This window comes from Heterocephalus glaber, unplaced genomic scaffold, assembly GCF_053883595.1.
Source record: "Heterocephalus glaber isolate CG9 unplaced genomic scaffold, H.glaber_assembly_v1.0 deba00000331, whole genome shotgun sequence".
In the NCBI taxonomy this organism is placed as follows: domain Eukaryota; kingdom Metazoa; phylum Chordata; class Mammalia; order Rodentia; family Bathyergidae; genus Heterocephalus; species Heterocephalus glaber.
In genome coordinates, this window is record NW_028258142.1 from 58,272,495 (window position 1) to 58,298,118 (window position 25,624).

At 35.1% G+C, this 25,624-nt stretch overlaps 1 protein-coding gene across 5 annotated transcripts in view; it reads left to right on the top strand.

The window, feature by feature from the left end:
- The window catches only part of Rock1 (Rho associated coiled-coil containing protein kinase 1), a 127,572-nt gene that overhangs the window by 15,878 nt on the left and 86,070 nt on the right, over window positions 1–25,624 (top strand). For all 5 annotated transcript variants that reach the window (XR_015442439.1, XR_015442440.1, XM_087189851.1 and 2 more), the window contains exon 2: window positions 11,945–12,026. Coding sequence is in view for 3 of the 5 variants with exons in the window: in XM_087189851.1 (XP_087045977.1) it covers window positions 11,945–12,026 (82 nt within the window). In the remaining 2 variants the exon portion in view is untranslated. The remainder of the gene's footprint in view (window positions 1–11,944; window positions 12,027–25,624) is intronic.

Below are 25,624 nucleotides of genomic sequence, written 5' to 3' on the forward strand. Positions count from 1 at the left end.
AGTATTTCCTTTCTTCACCTGCCATAAGGAAAGAACTTGTGTTTTTTTTTTTAAAGAATACTATGCTGTATTATGTAGTTTTATTTTTAAAGATTCATTATAAATCATTATAAAGCCAAGTGGTTTTTTTTGTTGTTAGTTTGTTTTTTTGGTACCAGGGATCAAACTCGGGACCTTGCACTTGCAAGGCAGGCGGCGGAACCACACAGCTACATCCCCGGCCAACTTGTGGTTTCCTTTAGTAACTTATGAAGAAATGTTTTAATATAAAAAGTCAATGAGAGTGGTTTCTTATATAGAAAAACATTCTCACATGTTCAAAAGAGATTGAAAGTTTATTGTTCTTCTGAGATTAAATTTTTTCTTAAATGCAAACAGTTTTTTTCTTTTTTGAGAGGTCTCGCTTGTTCAGGCTTGTCTTGAATTCACTGTGTTGCCCAGGCTGGCCTTGAACTCACTGTGATCCTCCTGCCTCAGCCTCCCAAGTGCTAGGATTACAAGTGTGTGCCACCACACCCGACTATTGAAAACAAATTTTGATTATTTAAATGACCACTGGGCTTCTGAATTACTATGTTTTGAGATTCTGATATTCTGTGTGACATTTCTGGAATGGCAGATTGCCTTATTCACTGGTATATCACCAGTTCTTGGAGCAGTCCTTGGCCCATTGTAAGTGTTCAGTAAATACTTGTGGCTGAATTACTAGAAAATGTCTTTTTGTTGTTTGTTTCTGTGAGTAAGGGTGATGTCATATTAGGAAATATGGTAAAATGGGTAATTATTTAAATTTAGACTTTATCTGTTCTGGGGGATAACATGTTTTAAAACTGTAAGAGGCCTGTATAAAGGTACTATATTGTGGTTTTACCCCCATGTCTGGATTTTGGATGGGGACCCTAATGTTCATTTTCATAAGACTTTGCACATTTGTTATTTATATGTTTACAACAATCTCATGGACTGGGTGAGGCAGATATTACTGCCACTTTATAAATAAAAGTAAACCTCATAAAAGATAAACCGCCTAGAGGAATGTAGCCAGAACATGGCAGGCTTTCTGATCTATTGTGTGTAGTGCAGTGGGAAGAGCATCAAAGTTTGATGTGCCACAAAGGACTGTTTCAGAGCACATCGGGTACATTATACACAGAAAGCTCTGAATGAGAAAACTGAAATTAACTGAAAAGTATGGATATTGTTAAATAGAGCAGCAAGATGAGATATGGAGTAGTAAGGGAAAGAGCTTAACAAATTTTTATTGACTGGATTGGAAGGAGATGGTAAATCCTCTGGGATTTTTATTTTAGGAGCAGTGGTATAGCATTTGACCAGATGAAGAATAAAAGCCAAATCTTTGGCTGAACCTGCAGTGCACTGCAAGTGAAAATAGCTGTCTACCAGTTATTTTTGTTGAATTTGATATGTCTGGAAAGTGAGTGTTGATAGCAGTCTAATGCATCATAGTCATCTGAGGTAGAATAATGATGAATAGTTAATGCTTGGTGATGATTAGTAACACCATTAATGCATATCATTAAATAGCAACAACCGTTACATTGGACCAAATTGGTGTGAGGTAAGATATGGGGTGACTTTGGAAAGATGTTAAAATTAAGTCTCTGTATTTGATGGAGAGTTTACTGTCCTGAACTAAATATTTATCAGGAGCTTGGAATGGGAAAGGGGGTTGACCACAAAGAGGTATAAGGGGATGGAAATAGAAGAAAAAATATTTGGTGAAGGGATTAATGGTCCGTCCCTAAGACAGAGCTGAACATTTATTTGTTTTGTTGATAATATAACCATCAAGCATGAAGAATGTGTCTGTGTATGTGCTTGTGTGAATATGTCACTTGGGAAGGACCTGTGTTGGCTGGATTTTAATGTAGGAGGTTAGAAAACAACTGATAATATTTATGGCCAGTGATTTTGGTAAAAATTAAAATTTCAGAAGTTTGTATCTGCTACCATGAGCTTGATGGCTTCCTGATGCTTAAAGATTTTTCCAGTGTAAGACTGGTGATAATATTAATAAATAAATTTTTTCTGTATTACCCGTTAAAATGTGTTAGTGTTTGGAAGCTATATAATTCAGTGAACCAATACTTTCTAAATGACCAGTGCATGATGTCATAAAATCATTCATAAAAGGGCTGGGGATTTAGCTCAGTGGTGCTGCCCCCTGCCTCGAAAGTGCAGGGTCACGAGTTCGATTCCCAGTACCAAAAAAAAAAAATCATTCATAAAAATAGCTGGGCATGGGGGTGCATGGTGTAATCCCAGCACTTGGGAGGCTGAGGCAGGAGGATTCACTAAGTTCAAGGCCAGCCTGGACTGCATAATGAGTTCAAGGACAACTCAAATTACATAGACCTTGTCTCACTCCCTGCCTCAAATCATTCATATATAAAAAGGTCTGTAGGACCGGGGATTTAGCTCAGTGGTTTCGTTGCTTGCTGTGCAAGCGCAAAGACCCAAGTTCGATCCCCGGTACCCAAACAAAACAAAACAAAACAGCAACAAAAAACGGTCTGCTGAAAGTGCAGGATAGACATATATTTTGATGTTGCAAACAGTGCAAAAAGTTCATTGATTTGGTTTCACAGTCCTGTAACTAATCTTTAAGAAACACCACTTGTCATCCTAGTAACAAAGTGTTTCCATAATATCTGAATAGGATATTAAACTGCTCTTCTATCTTTCAACTACTATCTGTATGCAGTTGAATTTCTGTGCTTTAACCAAGACAATATATTACAATAGGGTTGGATGAAGAAGTGGATAGGAGAGTATGGCTGTCTTCCAATAAGCTGGGCACTGTAAAGAGATTTGTAAAATTGGAAGGTTCAGTTTTTTTGTTTGGAGTGCTGGGATACGAACCCAAGGCCTTGCACATGTTAGGCAGGTTCTATTGAGCTATTCTCCCAGTTCCCCCAAAGGCTTTAATGTTATAGTAATGTATAATGGGAATTTTTCAAAAATCCTATCTTGTTCTGTTTGTAGTACTATAACATTACCTGAGACTGGGTAATTTATAAAGAACAGAATTTCTTTTCTCACAATTCCAAATGCTGGGAAGGCCAAGATTAAGGTGCCAACATTGTCAGTTGTCTGATGAAAGTCCAGTTTCTATTTCCAAGATGGTGCCTTGAATGTCATGGCTTATAGAAAAGAGGAATGCTATGTCCTCGCGTAGCAGAAGGCTGGAAAGGCAAAAGAGGGGCAAACTTTTGCATCAAGCCCTTTTATGATGACATTAATCTATTCATGAGGACAGAGCCCTCGTAACCTAAACACCTCCCAAAAGGCTCCACTACCCAGCACTATTGCATTGGGCATCAAGGTTCCAACACATAAAGTTCAAGGGACACTTTTGGACCATTATAAATCCATTCTGGTCATCTCTGTAATCAGTGTGTTAATATGTTGGGAATTAAGTCTCCCATTTTATTTCTTGTTTTGTGCTTCTTTTTCTTCCTGTTTTCTCTTGCCTTCATTTATGTTATTTATACACTTTTTAGTGTCCATCTTAATTATCTAATGTGTTTTTGACTATACTGGTCTTTCCCCATTGAATCCTCTTGGCCCCATTGTTGAGATTCAGTTGACCATGTATGTATGTGAGGGCTTATTTATAGTCCTTTTCTTTTCCATTTGTCTATATACATCTATCTTTATGTTAGTATTATACCATTTTGATTACTGTGAATTTGTAGTGAGTTTTTTTTTTTTTTCCTTTGTTTTGGTTTGAGACAAAGTCACTCTGTATGGCTCAGACTGGCCTTGAGCTCACTAGGTAGCCCAGGCTGGTCTCAAACTTGAGAGATCTTCTTCCAACTTTGTCCTTTTTCAAGGTTGTTTTGGCTGTTTGGATCACTCAAGATTTCACTTACGTTGGGATTTTTTTTTTTCCTTGCAAAAATCAAGCTGATAGAAACATGTTAATCTGTAGATCACTTTGGGCAGTATTGCCATTTTAATATAAATATTAAATTTTCCAACCCTTGAATGCAGGCTGCTTTCCCATTTATTGAAGACGTCTTTATTTCAGCGGTTGTTTTGTTTGTTTTCTTGTTGTTGTAGTTTTTGTTTTTAATGTGCAAATTAATATCAGTTACACCTGTTCCTAAGTATTTTATTATTTTTGATGCTTTTATAAATGAAATTACTCTTAAATTTACTCCTCAGATTATTCATTGCTATTATACACTAAATGTAACTGTATTTTGAGTTTTGACTAAACTTCAACTTTGCTATTTGGTTATTAGCTCTAATAGTTTTCTATTTTGTTTTGTTTTGATGTGTGTGGAATCTTTAGATTTTCTACTTAAGGTCATATTGTCTATGTACAGGTAATTTTATTTCTTCATTTCCAATTTGGATGCTTTTTCTTTTTATTGCCTAATTTCTCTGCCAAGAAATTCCAATATTGTGTTGAATAGATGTGGTAAAAGCCAAAATGTTTGTTTTGTTCCTCATCTGGGGAAATCATCAAGTCTTTACCATTGAGTGTGATATTAGTTGGGAGTTTTTCATACAAGGCCTTCGTCGTGATTAGGAAGCTTCTTTCTATGTTGAGTTTTTTTTTTTTTAATCATGAAAGTATGTTGAATTTTTGTTAAGCAGTTTATCTGTGTCTAGTGAGATTTTCATGTGAATTTTGTCCTTTATCCTATTAATTAATTACATTGGTAGATTTTGTAGGGATTTTGTTTTATTTTTTGAGACAGGGTCTTACAATGTGATCCTCAGGTTCTCGAGTGCTGGGACTACTGGCATGAGTCACCATGTCGGCTTTTGTATGGATTTCTGTATGCATACCACTTTGCATTCCTCCTGTAAATCCCACTTGATCATGATCTAGTACTTTCTACGTGCTACTGTATTTTGTTTGCTAGTATTTTGTAGAGCATTTTTATGTTTATATTCATATGTTTCATAAACTATAATATGTAATTTTTGTGATATCTTTTCATATCAGGGCAGGGCTGGCTGGCCTCATAGAGTAAGTTAGGAACTATTTTTCTACCAAAAAGTATCAGTACTAATTCTTCTTTAAACATTTGATAAGATTTACCAGGGAAGCCATCTGGCCTGGGGATTTTTTTTATCTGGAAGTTTATTATTATCAATTCAGTAACCTAGTTTTGGGTATATTTAGATTTTCTATTTCTTCATGATTTAGTTTTAGCAAATTGTGTGCTTCTAGGAGTTTGTCCATTTCATCTAAGCTATCTAATTTTTTGGTGTACTGATACTCAGTATTCTGTTATTGCCCTTTTTATTTATGTAGAATTGGTAATCACCCCACTTTCATTTTTTATTTTGGTAATTTGAGTCTTTTTTTCCTTAATCATCTTAGTAAAGATGTATCAGTTTTTTAATTTTTTCAAGAGACTAACTTTTGGTTTCATTGGTTTTTCTCTTTTCTGTTCCCTATGTTATTTATCTTTGTAATCTTTCTGCTAGCCTTGGGTTTAGTTTGCTGTTCTTTTTTTGTTCATTATTGTATAATGTGGTTAGATTATTCATTTGAAATCTTTTTTCTTGTTTTAGTAAGCATTTGTATCTGTGGATTTATTTCATAGCACTGATTTCTCTGTATTCTGCAAGGCCTATATGTTGTATGTTCAGTCTCATTTGCCTCAGGTGGTGCATGACTATAATCCTAGTGAGGCTAAGACAGGAGGATCCCTGCAAGTTCATGTCATGCCATCCTGGGCTACATAGTGAGTTCAAGGCCAGCCTGAACTCATAGTGAGACCCTGTCTCAAAAAAAATTTTTTTTTAAGAGTTTGATGTCTAATTTCCACATTTGTCATTTCCAGATTTCCTTCTGTTGTTTTGTAATTTCATTCCATTGTGATTGGAACAAATATTATGTGATTATAATCTTTTAAAAGATTTGTTTTGTCACCTAATACAGGGTCTACCCTGGGTAACGTACCATATTGATTTGAGAAAAATATGTAGTATATTATTGAGTAGCGTATTTATATATGTCCTTTAGTTCCAGTCGGTTAATGACAGTGTTCATGTCTACTGTTTTCTTAATAATTTTCTGTCTGGTTGTTCTATCCATTATTGAAAGTGGGTTATTGAAATCTCCCAACTATTTGTAGACCCTTCCATTGTGTCAATTGTTTGCTTTATATATCTTGGAGCTTTGATGTTGAAGTTTGTAATGATATTTTGTTGATAAATTGACCCTTTAATTAATATATGCCTGTCTTTGTGTCCTTTAGATTTTTTTAACCTTAAGTCTATTTTGTGTGGTATTAGTTTACCCAACTCAGCTTTTTGTTACTATTTTTGTGGAATATCTTTTTCTATCCTTTCACTTCCAGCTTACTCATTATTTTGTCAATTTCTGTCTTATGATTGGAGAGTTTGTAATTTCTTTCTCTTTGTTGATATTCTCATTTTGTTTATATAGTTTTCCTGCTTTAGTTCTTTTTCTGATTCCTTTGGCTCTTTGCATGCAATTTAAGACTTTTAATATCTTTGTCTAGTAAGTCCAGTATTTAGGCTTTCTTGGGGATAGTTTCTTTTCACTTATTTTATTCCTCTGAATGAGTCATGTTTTTCTGTTTCTTTGTGTATTTTGTTATATTTTATATTGAAACCTAGTCATTAAACCATTATAGTCTGTTTTTTTAAAAAATAGATTTTATTTTATTTTATGCCATTATAGCTGTTAATTTTGGAAATCAGATTTTCTCTGTTTTCAAGAGTTTTTTGGTTTTGTTGGTTCATTTAGCTAATATTTGGACAGAAATATGTGTGCATTTCAAGATGTGCAAGCAAACACTAAAAAAGGCTTACAAAAACAAAGAACAAACCACCACCCCAGTCTTTGCAGATTTGGTTTTTGCCAGGGCATTCCTTCACCACTTAGCTAGGCTTACTCTACGTTTTTCCATCAGCCTAAGATGAAAACTTAGGGTCTTTTCAGATTCCTTTTAGGATGCTTTTTTTTTTGGTACTGGGGATCGAACTTGGGACCTTGCGCTTGGGAGGCAGGCGCCAGAACCACTGAGCTAAATCCCTGGCCCTCAGGATGCTTTTTTGTCTGGGTGCAGATGACTTTCTAAATTCTCCTATGTACAAGACTGCTTTTGAATGATCACATTTCTCAAGGTATCTCACCAGTTTCTCTGGGCCTAGCTGGCCTATTACACTTGTTGTGTCTATAGTTCTTCTATCTCCTGCCACTGATCTCTTGCCCCAAGTGTCACTTTTGTAGCATCCTTCCTACTTTGTAGCTTTTATAAACAGCCTGCTGCTTTCCTGCCTGAATTCTAAGGCATGTGAAACACAGATGAGTCCTTGCTTAGTCCCTTAGGTGTCTCTCATGTAAGATTGGGCAAGTACAATATAATTTTACTGTTCCCTTGAGTTTAAACCATGGGGAAAGGGGAATTAGTTGGTCACCTGCTAAAGACTATCACTGTTCTTGCCCTCGGACAGGGTGAGACAAAAGCAAGTAAATCTCCACGGAATTTTTCTGCTGTTTTGAAGACTTGTACTTGATTGGACTTTCTCTATTTTGCTGTAAACCTTAGTTTTCCAGAGCTCCTACAGAATTGGTTCACATAGCTTCTGGCTGTTTTTATCTGTTGTGATCTTTGACTGTGTTTGTGAGGAAAGAAGAGCTTGGATCTTCTAGTCCACTAGTTTGCTGACATCTGATAGTGACTTAAAAAAACATGCTGTAGTATATATAACACAAAACTTACCATTTTAACTATTTTTAAAAAGTTTACAGTTTATTAACATTATGTCATTCACATTGTTGTGCAGCTGTCATTAGTGCCATTTTAATTACAAATACTTAGGCTACTTTTTTGGATTTTTCATTCTATTTGACCTTTCAGTTGCATTTGTTCTTAAATTTCTTCTCAGAGTTATCTCAGCTTTCCTGATGCTCTTCAATTTTCCCCTCTTTTTTTGTGCTCACTGCACATTTTTGCCCTGCTTAACTCCCAGATATCAGCATTTTCCAGGGTTTTATTCTTCATTCTTTTTCATTCTGCCTGTTTGTTCTCCTTAGGTAACTGCAACTGTTTTCACGGATTAAGTGCGCTCTCATGACTCCCACATGTATGACAACCCCAGTCTCTTATATTGATGTCAGACTCATATTTTCTTTTTTTTTTTTCCTAGTACCGGGGATCAAACTCAGGACCTTGAGCTTGCCAGGCAGGCGCAGTGCCACTGAGCTCCATCCCCGGCAAACTCATATTTTTGACTGCCATCTAGTTATCTATAAAATGATGTCCCTTGGAGACTTCAAATTCAGTTATACCCAAAACATGAGTTTTCTCTCTCCAAATCACAGTCTCTCCCTTGGTTAAGGAAGTTGCTATGTGCTCATATAAAGTAGAACAAAATAGTAGAATCAGTCTCACAATCATATAATCATTATAAGTCCTTCCTGTCCCTCTTTTAGTTGTTTTGCTTCTAGTCCTCCATCCCCGCTTCTCCAGTTTAGTTCAGTCTTTTATCCTCTTATGCTTATTGATTACCACAACATCCTCCTAATAGTTGCCTTTTCTACCCATCTCCTCTGGTTCTCAATTATCTTTTTCATTGCCAGACTTTACTAAAATAAAAACTAGTCCGGTAACTCTCTTCTTTGTAAATTCCTTTATAGGATTTTAATTACCCAAATTCTTAGCCTGGTTTTCCATATGTTTAATATTCCCTAACCCATCTTCACAAGTTTGTCTCCTAAATTTGCTACCTTTGCAATCCAGAGCATTCTGTTCTCATTCTGTAAATTCTTGTTTTTCCTCTCTCTTGATTAGTTTATTCTACCTCAGCTTTATTCCTTCTAAATTCTGTTCTTCAAAATTAAGTTCATATTTTTCTCTTCTGTGGGGCCCCGAAGTTTTAAACAGTTCTTTGTCTGTTTATGTAGTACCTACTCATAACACTTGGTATATTTGCTTTTTCTACCTACTTCTGAACTCCCAGAGACAGGAAATATTTTATTTTTTTCTCTTTCCCACAGAGGAGGACACTGCTTTATAAATAAATACACTATAGCATTTATATACAATAGTTCCTATAATAGCACAAAGAAGGCCATTATTAAGATTGTCTCAGAATGTTTGAGAAGGCAGCACAAGGTAAGGAATATTTGAAGTAGTCTGAATATGAGTGTTCACATTCCTGCTGGAGACTAGAGCTGGTGCAAAGGCAGTGGGAGAGAGCGAGCAAAGTTTACTTGGGAAATGGCTGGTATAGCAGCACACTGGAGCTCAGTCCTACCTGTGTGCATGTAGAGAAAATGAGGCTGGAAAGGCATTGTTGGTGACAGACTGGGAAGAGCCATTGTTAGGTGTTCTAAGTAATTGGATCACTTAATTTTTTTTTTTTTTTTACTATAATTGCTCTGAGGAAGATTGACGTGCATGTAAAAATGTCACTGATTAAACATTCTGTGTTTAATATCAGGTTGTTAAAATTCCCTAAGGAAATTTTGTTTTCATTTTCAATTTTGAAAATTTCTTATTTCTTTACCTACTGGATGATTTATTGAAAACATTCTACCACATGTACTACATATATTTTCCTTACATGGTTTATCTTCTGTCATTGAGGTTTGGTTTTTCAATACCAGAGCTCAGTCTATTTTAGAAGTAATTTGGTTTTCATAAGCCCCAGTCATGCTACTGTAGTCATAATGGATTTTGGGGGGATAGCTTCTCCAAAAATATGTCTATTAGGTTAAGAATAATAACTATTAAGATTTTGAAAATTTACCCAAAAAAAGAATGTTTCTTATATGTAGATGATATTTCACCTTTCCTACCGCCTTTACATTTTCATGCCTTCTAATAAATATGCTATTTCTAATGCATGTAATCTTAAATGGTATTTTATACAAGACTCTTACTTTTGTAATTTAGAACTATCCCCTACACTGAAGTTTGTGAGGGGTCTTCAATTGAGTAATTTTTTTTTGCTTCTCTTTTTGATTAAGCTCTGATGAGACAACAGCTGGGGCTCTCCTCCTCTCTGCTTATCAGTGCTTCTCAGGAAATGTGAAATGTTCATACTTTAGAGAGTTTTAGAAAATGTTATATTTGCATTTAATATGCCTGTCTTTGTATGCGTATGTTAAAATGCTTCTACATGACTAACTTCTTTTAAAATGTAACTATTGTAACTGGCCTATTACCTTTGTTCAATTGTTAATAACAAAGAATTAATGACTGTAATTCTTCAGCATTCATTTGTCCTTCTCTTACATACCTTGTCCTCTACATTCTTACATTGATGATTAAGCTAAGTGATGAACATGTTGTCAAAGTAGAGAATAGCTTTGCTTCATGTCTAAGTCATAAAATTAAAGGAACAGTACAACTTTATACTTGGCTACTATTCCTTGTGAATTGCTTTTGTACTTGGAGGAATGTTAATTTAGGTTACAATGGTGAGTGCTTTTACTAGAATAAAAACTTTAGGAAAGGCAGAATTCTTATTCTTTATTACTTTATGGAACTTTGGAACATTGAATAAAAGTCAAGATTTCTTGCCTTGAGTTAAGGTTGGACATAGACATTGCTTGTGTTATGAAGAACTTCCTCCACTGCCTTAAGCCCAAATCCCTCTCTGCCACCCTGTTTTACCAACTCTCCCCTGCCCAGCCCCCGTTGGTATATGCTTTAGGTTATGCTTAAAGAATATTTTCTTGCCAATTTTATTTTCTGATAAAAAAGATATGAGTTTTGCTCATGGATGATACCTTGAAACAGACCAACTCATACTGCTGTAAAATTAAAGCATATGGTGATAGATCCAAACATCTAGTGATGATATGCAATTAGTAGAAACAGGTAGTTTTTTATTAACAAACACATTATCAAATACTATGATCAGGATGCATTGGGGAAGATATTAACATCATGATCTAAGGTTTATTCTTAAGGTTTTATGACTACACAACTAAAATACCTATTTTCTGTTTATGACATTCCTATCACTAGGGAGACTAATTTTTTCAAATGTCAGCTACAGAAATAGAAGTAAGACTATTAAGAAGAGCAAATATTTAACACTTCACTTCTCACAAATCTGTTGAGTATATAGATAGGCACTTATTACCCTCTTTTACGTTAGAGAAAACAGGCTCAAAAAGGTTATGTGTGTTGCCCTCCCAATGGTAACATTTAGATATACTTTTTTCTTTGGAATACAATTGCTTGAGGTTTATTTTTTCCCCCATGTTTAAGTCTTTTTAACAATCTGGAATTCATTACATTATTAATCATTAAGTTATTTTTCTCCTCAGTACTGTTTAGTTATACAAACCATGTTTACCAAAGAGTGACAGTACTAAAGATAGTTTCAGATTACCTGAATATGTTTCGTAGTTGTGGTATCTTGCCTCTGCCATATAGCATGATATAGTTTGAATAGATGTCTTTCTATTTCAACACTGTGTAATATACCTTCATGTTGCCTGCAGTTGCTTAGATAATATTTACATATCCACTTCATTGGTTGCCCTAGAAAGTGCTTGAGAACCGTATGGAAACCAGTACATTTTTATGATTACATGAAAATATCTGTAGTCACAAACGTAGGTTTTTGATGAGTATTTTTAAAATGAAGATACATACAATAGTAAGGAGAAGTGAAATGTAAAATTTCATGCCATTATGAAGTGAAAAGTCCATGAATTGAAACTACTTGAACCCAATCTGTGATGATTTCCTGATCCTATGCCCGACAGATTTAGAAGGTGAAAAATCTGTATGTGAAATAAAAAATAACTTTTCTTCTCCTAATACTTCTGTAATTTTATAAAAGGAGTTAAGTGAACACAAGATATACTAGAGAGAGTAAATATTAAACTATGTTTTATTCTTATTCTTAAAAAATGAAAGTGTTTTAATGTGATTCAAAAAACTGCTTTTCTTTTCTTTAGGATGGATTGGATGCTTTGGTGTATGATTTGGATTTTCCTGCCTTACGGAAAAACAAAAATATTGACAACTTTTTAAGCAGATGTAAGTAAGTTTTTGTGGTGATTGGTGACCAACTGTGTGTAACTACATCCTAACTTAGATAACTCAGGGCTTCTCTTTTTTCCCGTCTACTTTTTATGTATTTCATTAGTAATTCATACATAATATTAATAGAAATTGTGAGAGAAATTTTAATAGCCAGTTTGGTGCCTAGCTGGAGAATCTACAAAGTATTTTACAGAGAAGGGGATGAAAAATAGTTAAAACAAGTATGTTTTAAAAATGCATAAAGCCAAACATGGTGGCACATGCTTGATATTGCAGCTACTCAGTCAGGATGCTGAAACAGGAGGGTCTTGAGTTGAAGGCCAGCCTGGGCAACTTAGCAAAATCTTGTCCAAATGAGTAATGAACTGGAAATGTAGTTAAGTGGTAAAGTGCTTGCCTAGCATGCATGAGGTCCTGGGTTGAATCCCCAATACCACCAAAAAAGCGAGAAAACAACCAAAAAACATATAAAATGTAAATATATATTACTCAAATAATATATTCATTCCCTCTTGGTCTTTTATGGGTGAGTTAACTACTGTATTTAAAAATCCACAGGTAAAAATAGACTGGATGTGAAAAGTCCTCCTACGTTATAAGAACTTTTCTCCATGAAAACTTTTATATTTAAGACAGATGTTTTGTTCTAAAAACTACTTTTTGAATTTTCATACTATCCTTTATAGTGTTTAAATAACCTCCTAAAATAGTTTCACTTAATCTTAAAGAATTAAAATAAGATCTAGATCATAAAATCCTCCCCACCTACTTTATTTGCCAGCTATTCCTCAGACAGAGGATTAATATTTTTTTTGTTTTGTTTTGTTTTTGGTACCGGGGATCGAACTCGGGTCCTTGCGCTTGCACAGCAGGTGGTGAAACCACTGAGCTAAATCCCTGGTCCCCCACCTATTTTATTGATCTGTTTATAAACCATACATATAGACACAATTAGGTTGTGTTGGTTTTGATGTTATCTCTCAAGGTTTTTTTTTTTTCGGTACCAGGGATCAAACTCAGGACCTTGCACTTGTGAGGCAGGTGGAGACACCACTGAGCTAAATCCCAGGCCCTCAAGTTTGCTTTTGTTTTTTTTTCTTTCTGTTTTTGCTTAAAATCTTTTATTGGTACATTTTAGGTATACAGTACATTTACATTTATCATTGGGTGGTTGTACCTATACATGATGCATCTTGGTTCTTATATTTTCCCCATTACCTGTGCGCCCTTCACCCCCTCCACCCTTCCCTATTTACATAGACTTTGTTTCCATTTTTTTCTTTTCTCACAGTTTTTCCTTTCCCTTCTTTCCTTTCCCCTTCCTCAAGTTTGCTTTTTGAGACAGTTCAGGCTGGCCTTGAACTCGAAACAATCCTCCTGCCTTAGCCACTCAAGTGTTGGAATGATAGGCATGCACCACCATGCCTGGCTATCTCAATTTTGATTCACATATTTTATTACACAAGTTTTATTTTATGGAATAGTTATATCCTTTTACTTTCTTGTAATCTTTTTTTTTTTTTATCATTTCTACCCTTTGAAATCTTGCCTCAGAATTTTATTTACCAATTTTAAGTTTTATTCTTTTTAACAAAAAAAAATTTAGTCTTAAATGTGTTTCGTTAATTTCTCACATTGTACTGAAATAACAGGATTTTATTAATATTTATACTTGTTAAGCTTTCTAATTGATAATATAACAATTAAGATAGAAGAACTATACACTGTTGTTTAATGGTAGACAAAAGGTTAATGCTGTTTAGTAGAAAGGAGAGAGCATGGTATATTTTATAAAGTATGGTAGTATAATTGGAACACATACTTTATCTGTGGCCTTTTTTTTTGCTTTCAAAATACTAATATGCCTACATATTACATTTTATAAATAGCTATAGTAGAAATTAAAGTATAATAAAAGTAAAGATCTAAAGTACACTTTCAAATGGTAAATCTGTGTAATTTTTATATTAAAAATGCAGAGAATAATAAAACAAAATTTTAGCAAGTCATATGTAACTATAGGTAAAATTGTTGATCAAGGAGGAGTTATGCCAAAAGTACAAAATTAAATAACCAAAAATACATTAGTGTCATACTAACATTTTAAAAAAAGTACCTATTTTAGTAGATGCAGAAAAAGCATTAAAACTCATACATTCATAATTTAAAGTATGTTTTTGTAAACTAGAGAGTGAAAGAAATTTCCCCATCACAGTTAAGGAAATCTCCAGGAAACTGTAGTCAGATTGTATAAGACTGAATGCTTCTCATCTTAAGATTGGAAAAGGCAAATCTACTTTCATCCCTTTTTTGTTCAACTTTGTTCTGGAAGCTGTAGCAGGTGTAGTAAAGAAAAGCCATGTACATTTAAAATGAAGAAGGAAAACTTTCTTAATTCAGATAGCATGCTTTTCTACAGAGAACATCCTCAAGATTGTACAAAAAAAGCTGTAAGAACTAATAAGTTCAACAAGGATGCAAGCTCAACTAATGTCCGAAAAGCAATTGTATTTCTATTACAGCAAACAATCAGAAATTGACATATCAAATACAGCTCCAGTAGAAGCAGAAACTTCAAAAATTCAGGGGTACATTTGACAAAGTAATGTATAAGACCTACTGAGAACTATACAGTATTGCACAAGACAAAAATTAAAGAAGGTGGGCATTGTAGGGCAGGGGGAGGAAGAGAGGGGAGAGAGAAACTGATTGAGATTGAGATTCAGTGTTCATAGATTGGACAGTTCATTATCAAAATGTCAAGAGTAACCACATTAATCCAAAAGAGCCTCTGAGTTCTCGAAACTTAGGCATTTTTTTATAAAGTGACCAACAATTCATATGGAATTGTGAAGAACCTGAAATAACCAGAACAATTTTGAAAAGTAAGAACAGTGCTGAGGAGAGTAAGGAGAAGAAAGTAATGGGGAAAGATTAGTGAATAGATATTAATAGGTTGGAAAAATAAGTTCTGGTGTCCTCGGGCACAGTAGGATGACCATGTAAGAGGATAATGAATTATATATTTCAAAAAAGCTTAACGGATTTTTGAGTGTTTTGACCACAACTGATATAAATATTTGAGGAAATAGATACACTTACCTTGATTTGAACATTGCATAATGATAACCTATGAATATGTATAATTTTTAGAGTATCTATTAGAAAAATCAGAAAAATTTAAAAAATTTTCTACTTAAGGAATTTACCTTAAGGGAAAGAGGATGAAAAGAGGAATTAAAGTGTGTTATGTACATGTACATTCTACATAAGGAATGTAAACATTACGGCAAACACGTACTAGTAAAAATTTTTTTTTAAAAGAATTCAGCCTTAAGTCTTACTAATGTATAGCAGCTTTCAAGTATAGCATCTTCAAATATCATTTTAAATCTTCAGGCCTAATTATATCCCAGGCTGTCAGTTTTTGTTTATGTTAAGGAGTCTGTGGAAACATAAAGGGAAAAGAGAATCTATAAGTAGTTTACTGGATCAGTAATTAAATTACAAAGATTGTTTTTCTGAACTCTGATGTGTAATACCTAAATAATGAGGATATCAAAGAAAATATTCATCAGCCTTACATACCTGATAAAAAAAATTTTAAGGTGAACTTTCAGTAGGGATTTAGACAGCCAGAAAGAGGAAAGCTTTTGTGGTGATAGCTGGTCACAGTTTAGAAGAGACGTATTTGGAGTAGGAGGAGAGCATTGCCCAAAGGAGGGATGGGGAATTTAGGAACAGTAATTATGACTATATGTTTGTAAACTATTATGGATGTCACAGGCACTTTGGGTATAAAAATTTATATGTTAATAGCAAAGCATGCTTATCTGACAGATCTTAATAATGTAAAAGAAGGTAATGGAGGGGGAAAGAATATTGAATAAGAAAACCATGAACTCAAGAGTATAATGCAATAGAGAGCACTTGTTTGGATTAAAAAAAATCAGGATATTTGATGATAGTTGATAAACTTTTGCTTATTTTACTGATCATATAATTATGGAGAAAGTGATGAAGGTAATTGCTATTCTGAGTTGTGATTTTAAAAAACTGAATTGGCTGGCATTTTGAATGTGACAGAGACCTTAAGACAAAGCATTCATTCACTATAGACTAGGATTTCTCAAGAGCAGCACTATTGACATTTTGGGTTAGATAGTTCTGTTGTGGGAGGCTGTACTTTGCATTGCAGGATGTTTGGCACTGAGTCTGGCCTCTACCATCGTGATGGCAGTAGCATATTCCACCCCCATCCCCCAGTTCTGACACCAGAAAATGTCTCTAGACATTGCCCTATGCCCCCTGTTTGGCAAAATTGCCCACAGTTGCCTAAAACTTGATGCTAATTAAGGAAAGAAGTATTGGGCATGGCTAGATTTGTGTTCAGAACTTAGGAAATTTAGCCAAATTTATAGAAAAGATAAGTTCTATTCATAGTGATTCCAAGCAAAGGATGAAATTTTATCAAGAAGTAGAGGAGGAGCCGGGGATTTAGCTCAGTGGTTCTGCCGCCTGCTCCACAAGCGCAAGGACCAGAGTTCGATCCCTGGTACCCCCCCAAAAAAAGAAGTAGAGGAAATTGCAGCCATGGAAAACAGGGTTTTTTTCACAGAGAGTTCCCAGATCAAATTGAGAAGTATATGAACGTCAGACTAGAAGTATGAATACATAAATGCAAAAGAGTAGTGTAAATCTTACTTTTTTTTTTTTTTCTTTCAGTACTGGGGATCAAACACGGGACCTTGTGTTTGCGAGACAGGCGCTGGAACTACTGAGCTAAATCCCTGGCCCTCTTACATTTTTTTTTATAGTGGTAGAAGTTTGTAGAAAGTGTAAAGATGCTTCAGGCAGTAAAGTCTTCATAAAGAAATATTTGAGTTGAGCCTGAGCTTGATTTCCTGAGGAAATCCTCAATTTTCTTCAAATTTTGGAACATTTACATAAATATAACGAGCTCTTGGGCCTGGGTCTTGGATTTAAACTCAAATTTCACTTTTTTCATGTGTGATAATTGTTTTTAGCAACAGTGCATTTTTGGCTTACCTTTGAGGTTAAGTGTGAAATTTTAAACTTGTGGCATCATTTGGGCACTCATAGAGTCAGTGATTTTAAAGCATGTAGGATTTCAGATTTTTGATTAGGGATGTTCAATATGATTTATGTAGGTTAAACAGGTTATACCTAGAATACTGCAAAAATCTATTTGAAATTATTACAAATAAAGGATCAGTAAATCATACTAATTTTTTTTTTTTTTTTTTTCGTACCGGGGATCGAACTCAGGAACTTGCACTTGTGAGGTGGGTGGTGGAACCACTGAGCTACATCCCCGGCCCCTACTCATACTAATTTTTTTAAAAAACACCAGATGTTGAGCAAGATCTGGTGATACACACCTGTAATTCCAGCTTTCCGACTGGAAAGTTACTCTTTCCTTTCCATACTTTTGCACTGGAAGCAAGTCACTAGCCCAGCCTGTTCTCAAAAATAGGTGAATTAATAAGCTCTATCCCCTGGTGGGGAAGTATTTATATATATTACATGGAATGCTGTGTATAAGGTTTGCCCCTTTCCTTCCATTTATTTAGTAAATCATTGATTATTATCAGAATGGGTTACCTGTATTTTATACTTTTTGTTGTAATTCAGTAGTATATTATTTATTAAATTCTTTCTGTTTTGGCCATTTTGGAGCTCTTCCAGGTTGGACACAGTATTCCTGTGTTGTTTTGACATGCTCTCATTTAAAAGAAAGAAAAGAGAAAAGGAAGGAAGGAAAGAATATTTAGCCAGCTAGGTATAGCTTAGTGGCAGAGCACTTGCCTAGTATGCACAAGGCACTGAGTTCATTTCCTGGTGATTGATAGTCATATCTCATTTCATTCCTTTCTGGCATAAGATCACCTGAGTTTTCCCTTCCTTTCCTAAAATTAGCCATTTCTGTAAGATCTCTGGTTCCTTTTACTGTGCTGAGTGTGTTTATTGCCACTGGGTATCAGTACTTCAGGGCCTTGTCAGCTGGCAAGCTAGGAAGTACATGTATGTATACTAACCCATATATGTGTACTTATCTATAATTATTTCTGTATGTGTATTCTTGTTAAAATAAACATGTTCTTGTTGTGATCGCTGCAGGGTTCATTCTTGCCTTTTCTCTTGCTTACTTGTAATTTCTTTTTCTGATGTTGAGCACCCTGACTCCTATTATTTATAATATATTACTCAACCCTAGTATGCTTGTAAAATAATGCTGTGAAATAACCCCCATGAGAGACAAATTTACCAACTAGAGTGCAGTGTCTTTGTGCAGTCCTTTTTGTCTTTAGCCTTGTATCTCCCAGCCAAAACTCTTTCTAGAGTTACTTCCTTTCTTTTTCTTTTCCTATGTTTTTCTCATGTTTGTCATACAGTTAGATTCATTTGTTGTAGTCTGAATCCCTTGATCCTATCCTGGGATCTCTAGGATCCTGACTGACTTTTTAAATATGAGTACATTAACTCATATACAATTTTGTGAGTCTTGACAAATGCATAGTCTTGTTTCCAGTACCGTAATACTTCATAGAACAGTTTCATCACCCTGTACCCCTGGCAAACACACTGATCTGTTTTTCTATGCCTGTAATTTGTAGTTTTTTTAGTTTTGTTTTCACTTAGCAAAAATGCATTTAAAGTTCATCAATATTATGTGAATCACTATCTTGCTCCTTCCTTCTTGGAAACCAGCACACTATTGAATAGATCTACCTTGGCTTGTTTGTCTGTTCATCTGTTGAAAGATATATTAGTTATTTCCAGTTTAGAGCAATTATGAATGAAACTGTTACATGGTTTTTAAAAAGTCATGCCTAAATTTTATCTATTTTGAAATTTTAAAAAAGTTCAAAAAAATCTAGGATCTAAGATTTGGTGACATGTATTTCTCATTAGAAAACAACTTAGTCATGGGCTGGGGATTTAGCTTAGTGGTTTCTCTGCCTGCTGTGCAAGCGCAAGGACCTGAGTTCGATCCCCGGTACCAAAAAAAAAAAAACCAACTTAGTCATTATCGGAAACTTTAAAATATATGGAAAATGTGACTAATTTGTAATCTTACCACACTCAGATGCAGTTTTTTTGGCATTTTCCTATGTTCTTTTTTTCTATCCATATCTATGTATCAACATATATTTGAATTCATGTGCTGTATGTTGTTTATTTTGTTTATCTAAACATGCTGAACACAATTCAATGTAATTAAATATTCAACAAAATAATTTTAAATGTCTATATATATGAAATTATTTAATCTTTAAAAATTAAAAAATTTTATTTTATATTGGTCCCACTTCATGCATATCTAATTTCCTTAGCATAAATTTCTAGAATTAAAAGTTATTGGGTATAAAGTATAACTTTTTTGTTTTTGGTACCAGGGATCGAACTCAGGACCCTGCGCTTGTGAGGCAGGCAGCAGCACCACTGAGCTAAATCCCTGGCCCTAAAGTATAACTTTTAAAAGACTCACAAAAAATCATTTGCTTCCTAGAAAATGAAACAATCTGTATATGATTGAAATCTTTTTGAATTTTTGGTGCTGCTAATAAATTCTCAGCCTTTTCACATTACTCTGTTTTTCTAATTTGTAATCTGTTAGAGACCAATTAGCTGGTCAGTGGCTGTTAAGTCTTATAGTTCCTTTTTATGACTCAATTTGCCTGTGCCTATTTCATTCCTTGCTTAATGCATTTGTATATAATATCTCACTTCTCTTAACCATAGTTTTCTGCCAGCTTCACCTAGATCAATATTGTTGACAATCAGAAATCAATAAAAGGGTCTAGATGGTCTTAGAATGAATCAGGGCTTACCAGATTTATAATTTTACAAGTAATTGTTTTGCATGAAACAGTAATTCTGTAAATAGCAAGGAGACTGATAATCTGCTATGGGGGAATACTAGAACATTGTAAAAAGGATTGGAACTTCTGAGGGGTTTGCAGTTTTAGATAGGGTGGCTAGACGAGGCCTCACCCAAAGGTGACATTTGAGAAAGTAGCTGAAGTAGTTGAAGGAGGTTAGCAGTGTGGATGGCTCAGAAAAAGGATGGCACATGCCGAACAGCTGGTATAGAGGCTTTAAGGGAGGCGTATACATGGCCTGTTTGTGTAAGGGGAGGCGGGTGTCTTAGTCACTTGCTCGTCTCTGAGGCACAATACCCAGAACCCACACCTTAAAGGAGGACAGGTGTATTTTGGCTCATAGTTTCAGGAGTTTCAGTTTCAAACACAGAACTGGCATGATGGAAGGACCTGGTGTGGAGGAAAGCTGCTCACATCCTGGCAGCCAGGAAGCAGAGAGAGAAGGGAAGAACAAGGGAGGGAGATAAACCCTTCCAGGTCACACCCCATGGACTGCCTCTTCCCGCCAGCTTACTCCTAACAGCACAGTTAGCTGTGAACTCATCAGTGAGCCAGACCACTGGTGAGTATAGTGTCCTCATGATCCAGTCACCTTCCAAAAGCCCCATCTCTGAACACAAGTCTTTTAAGGGTCATTGTAGATTCAAACCACAGCAACAAGGAAGCCAGTGTGGCTGAAGAGAATCGAATGAGGGAGAGAAAAGTAGGATGATAGAGAAGAAAGCAGCTGGAGAAGGCAGGTCATACAGGGTCTTGTACAGCACTGTGTGAAGTCCTGGGCTTTTGCTCTTGATGAGATGGCAAAGCATTAAGGAGTTTTAAAGTGATACGATCTGACTTGTGTTTTAAGAATGTCTTTTAGTGTTGAGACTAGACTGCAGGAAAAAGAATGGACACAGGGAAATTAGTTAAGAGGCTATTGCCATAATCTAAGGAAGAGATGATAGTGGCTTAGTTCAGCATTGTAGCAGTATGGAAGATATGCCCTTCTCAGGTTCCAGATATATGTCAAAGAGAGCCAACATGTCTTCTTTTTTTTTTTTCTTCATATCTTCTTGTAATATTGTCTATGAAGTGTAAAATAAAGAGGAGTCAAGAATGCCCCCTAAAGATGGGCTTATCTTTTACCTCTTCTTAAAAAAAAAAATCAGAAAATCTTAGTACATGAAAGCATTTAAATTATGTGGCATTCGGTTTTTAATATTTGTAATTTTGTCTTTGTTCTTTTATTCATTCTAAATAAATACTCACAATTATACTTTAAAAATAGAAGGATGTCTCCTGGGCTAATGGTTTGAGCAACATTGAGCCATCAGCTGAAATGTGGGGATCATAGGTGGAGGTTTGGGGTAAAAATATTTCTTTAGTTTTTGGCGCATTAAAGTTGAAATGTGTGTTACCTAAGAGGATGTATTTTGAGTATTTGTTTAAAGCGGCTGAATATAAAGGTCTGAAGTTTAGAAGAGAGATCTGGTCTAGAGATAAAAATCTGCTAAATGTTGATAATGTAGATTTAAAATCCACCAAAGTAGTGAGTGTAGATAGAAGGAAACATTAAGGATTGAGTCTTGGAATGTTCCAACATTGGGAAACCTGAGGGAAGAAGAGAAACCAGTAAAGGCAACTGGGAAACCAATTATTAAGTTTGGAGAAATCAAAACAAATCAGCATAACATTATTGGGAAAATGTGACGTCCTGCAAGTCAAGAGAAGACTGTAACCAGGAGAGAGTAATCAAAGTGTCAGAACAGTTGATGTGTCAAAATAATTAGGTTTAGCAACACTGTTTGTGTATGGGTTGAACAAGCAGTTTTGGTAGAAAGGGAAGGGTCAAAGCCCACCTGAATTGGTTTTGATAGCAAATGGGGAGAAAGATATAGGAAAAGAGAGTATAAATAACTTGAGCGTTTTTGTTACAGTGGAATTTGAATAATGTGATAGTAGTAGCTGGTCAGAGAAATAGGGTCAAGAAAATTTTTAAGAAAACAGCTTGATACAGGATTCAGCTAAGGGGAAATTTTAGTGATACAGGAGAAAAAAGGAAAATTACTGAGTAATGGTCTTGAACTAATGAAAAAGAATGACATCCAGTACACAAATGGAGGGATTGACTGAAGATAGAAATAGTCTATAGTAAAAGGTAAAAAGACCAAATGTATGAGTGGACACAATAGAAGCTATAAATATGGTAAGAGTTGGTGCAGTCTTTTTCTTAGTGTTTCATTTATTTTAGCATAGTATCCAACAAGAACATCAGCCCTGAATGAGGATCAGTAGGAGAGTTGTGGGAGTATGAGAAAAAAAGAAGAAAATGTGAAATATGGCATGTAGGAGAGAGAGAATGAATAGGGAAATATATGAATGCCAAGCAGAATTAAGGGCCAGCTTAATGTTTGTGATTATGAATTTAAAATAGGATCAATCGATATAATTTTATGTATTCATCCTCATATACTCAGCTGAATGGGTGGTGACATAAATTAGTTGGAGAGTTGTATTTAACTAGGATTGTGGTTTTACCAAAGTAAATGAAGCAGAAGATAGCTGAAGGCACTGAAGGTATATGCAAGAGAGTGAATATAATTGACCATGTAGTTTAAACTGAGTAGAGAGTTAAAGAGAAACAATTACTGCAGTGAAGAATAGTAAGGACAGTTAGAGTTAATAGATAGGATGGTCTGGTGGAGTTCGAGATTGTTAGAATTAAGACAGTAGAGAGTATATAGAATGTTTTTACCATAAAGAAATGATAATGTGGGCTGGGGATTTAGTTCAGTGGCACCGTGCCTGCCTCACAAGTGCAAGGTCCTGAGTTCAGTCTTTGGTACCAAAAAAAAAAATGTTTGAGGAAGTGAATGCATTGAACCTGATTTAAATGTTACACAACATATATGTGACTTGAAACAACTCAGGATGCGTTTTCATTTATCTTTTAAAATACATGGGAAAAGGATGTTAGAGGGACTGAGCATGAAGACTAAGCAAGTGCTTCTAGCAAGAAGGTTTGAAATTGAAATTATGGAAAGATAATAATTACTAGTAATATGAGGTCTGGTATATCACCGTGGAAACAAGTGCCTGGGAGAAGGTGAGGGACAATATCATTGAAGGAAAGAAGTAAATGTATTGAAAGGCATTTTTGGAAGTGTCATCTGTGGGTATATTAAAATCACTAAAAATTAAAATCCAATAGTAAAAGGATATTGGAGAGATCAGTAAATCAAGAACTAACAGTGTCAGGCCGGGAATTTAGCTCAGTGGTGCTGCGCCTGCCTTGCAAGCACAAAGTCCTGAGTTTGATCTCCGGTACCAAACCCCTCCCCCCGCCCCACAAACAACAGTGTCTAGCAGTGAGATGTGGTGACCTTAAGAGTCAGTGGGTTACATCAATAATGAGAGGTAGCAGGAGGTATAATCCAATGTAATAAAAATCAGATCTTGCATATTTAGGGATGGGGATATAGAGATAGAAGTGGAGTTAATCTATTCTCCTTCTAGGTCTAGTAGACTAAATGAGAAAGAGAAAGGTCACCAGTTGAGACTTGCAGGGGAAACTGTCCCCAGGTAGGAACTAGCTTTCATTAGAGCAGGGGCAAACCCACCAGCCAAATCTATCCTATCACCTGTTTTTGTATAACTCATGATCCAAGAATGGTTTTTAACTTTTTAATTATTAGATATATATGATGACATGAAATTATACAAAGTTCAAATTTCATTGTTCATAAATAAAGCTTTATGAGGACATTGCCATACCCAGTGTTTTATGTATTGTCTATGGTTGCTTTTGTACTACTACAGGTGAGTTGAGTAGTTGCAACAGAGAACGTACATGGCACTCTCACTGCTTCACACTGCTGCACAGCACAGTATTAATTACAGTTATTAACTCAAACGTTTTCAGTGCCATATGTATCACTATATCACAGTGGTTTTTCTTTTACTACCAGTGAATACTCACTGTGTTCAGACAAGAGTGTACTTCACATGTTGTTCTTTAGAGGCAGAATGGAGTATGGATTATTTTTATCAAGTTAGATGACAAAGCACTGTGTTTATTCTGCAGTGAAATGACTACTGTGCTAAAAGAATACAGTATATAGACACATTAAGAATACACTATACTGGACTGAGAATTTAGTTCAGCTATGCCAGGCCTGCCTGGCAAATACAAGGTCCTGAGTTTGATTCCTGGTACTGAAAAAAAAAATACAGTGTACATCAACATTATCAAACTAAACAGTATTTACACTATTTTCAACTTATAAGACAACAATAGTTACAAAAAATAGAAAACTTAAAGTGGAATGAATGTCTCATCACAGTTGAATTGTAGAAAGGAAACAAGATTGCAATCTCTTATAAGTTTACCAGTGTTTTATTTGTTAGCCAAGCAGAGAAAGCTGTTTAATGATAGCTGTGATTACAGCAGCCAAACAGATGTGTATAGAGGGAAAAGTTTGCTTAAGACTTTATTTAGCCTTGGGTATAGAGCAGTGATGGTGAACCTTTTAGAGCTTTCAATGATAACAAACAGCCCGCTGTGCCATGCATGCCATAGGTTGGCCACCACTGCTCTAGGGATATAGTTTAGTGGTAGAATTCTTTTTAGCTAGCATGGGCAAGAAGAATTACTCAGAGAATTAAAGACATTAGAAAGCAACATAAATTGTCAATTAAAGATTATTTGAGCTCTTTTCCTTAACTTTGGTTTATTTGAGGAATCAATACAGAATTTGAAGTGAGGGGAGAATTGCCCTATAATTTACCCTTATAGTCTCAGGGAAGCTTGGTTTTATTTCCTTTATAATTTGAATAATATTGTGAGACCAAATTAACATATCCATTTACTATTTTTCTTCCTTCTGTAATATGACCTATACCATGGATCCTGTTTGTTCCCAATTTTTAGACTATTGTCTATTACATAGGGTTCTGAATATTGGTCTTAAATATGTCACCTTTAATTCTTACCTCTTGCCTCACATATGGTCACTTAAGTTTGTCTGTTTATAGGGTTTTTTTTCCCTCCAAATGCACCCTCCATTTTGGTTAATATTACTATGAAATAATCTTAGAAAAGAAATCACTGTGATCTTAAGAGACCTCATTCTTTCTTATTTATGTACTATTTTTGGTTTTTTGTTAATTGGAATTGTGAGGTACTTATATTTACAATGAACTGTAATGGTAAATCTGAGAAATATTAGTTATGAAAAATGAAAGAATACTTAACCGTATTACAATCATATGGAATGTGCTATGCTGGCTAAATGTAATTAGAGAGTTTTCAGAGATTGTTTGGATATGCGAGAGAGGTGGAAAATTACTGATAAGGGGTGAAGAAGGAATTGTCCAATCTAATATTGTCACCAGTTATGTCAGAAAACAGAACTGAAGTTAAAATTGTCATGCCCCAGAAAAGAAAGTGGGACTCTAATTAATGGGTATTCCTTGACTGTTCTAGAGATTTCAGCTAAGACCCAGACCAACTTCCTATATATGGAATATGGTGATCTGGTAATAGCCAATCATCTAAGATAGTTTGGAAAACATCTAGCAAATGCACTGTTTTCTACCTCAGGGAGCTATAAACCTATGAAGAACAGGCTCCAAATAGAATCCCTAGACCAACGGGTGGGTCTGCTGCCTTGTTACTGTCAATAAACAGTCTTCAGTTTTAAA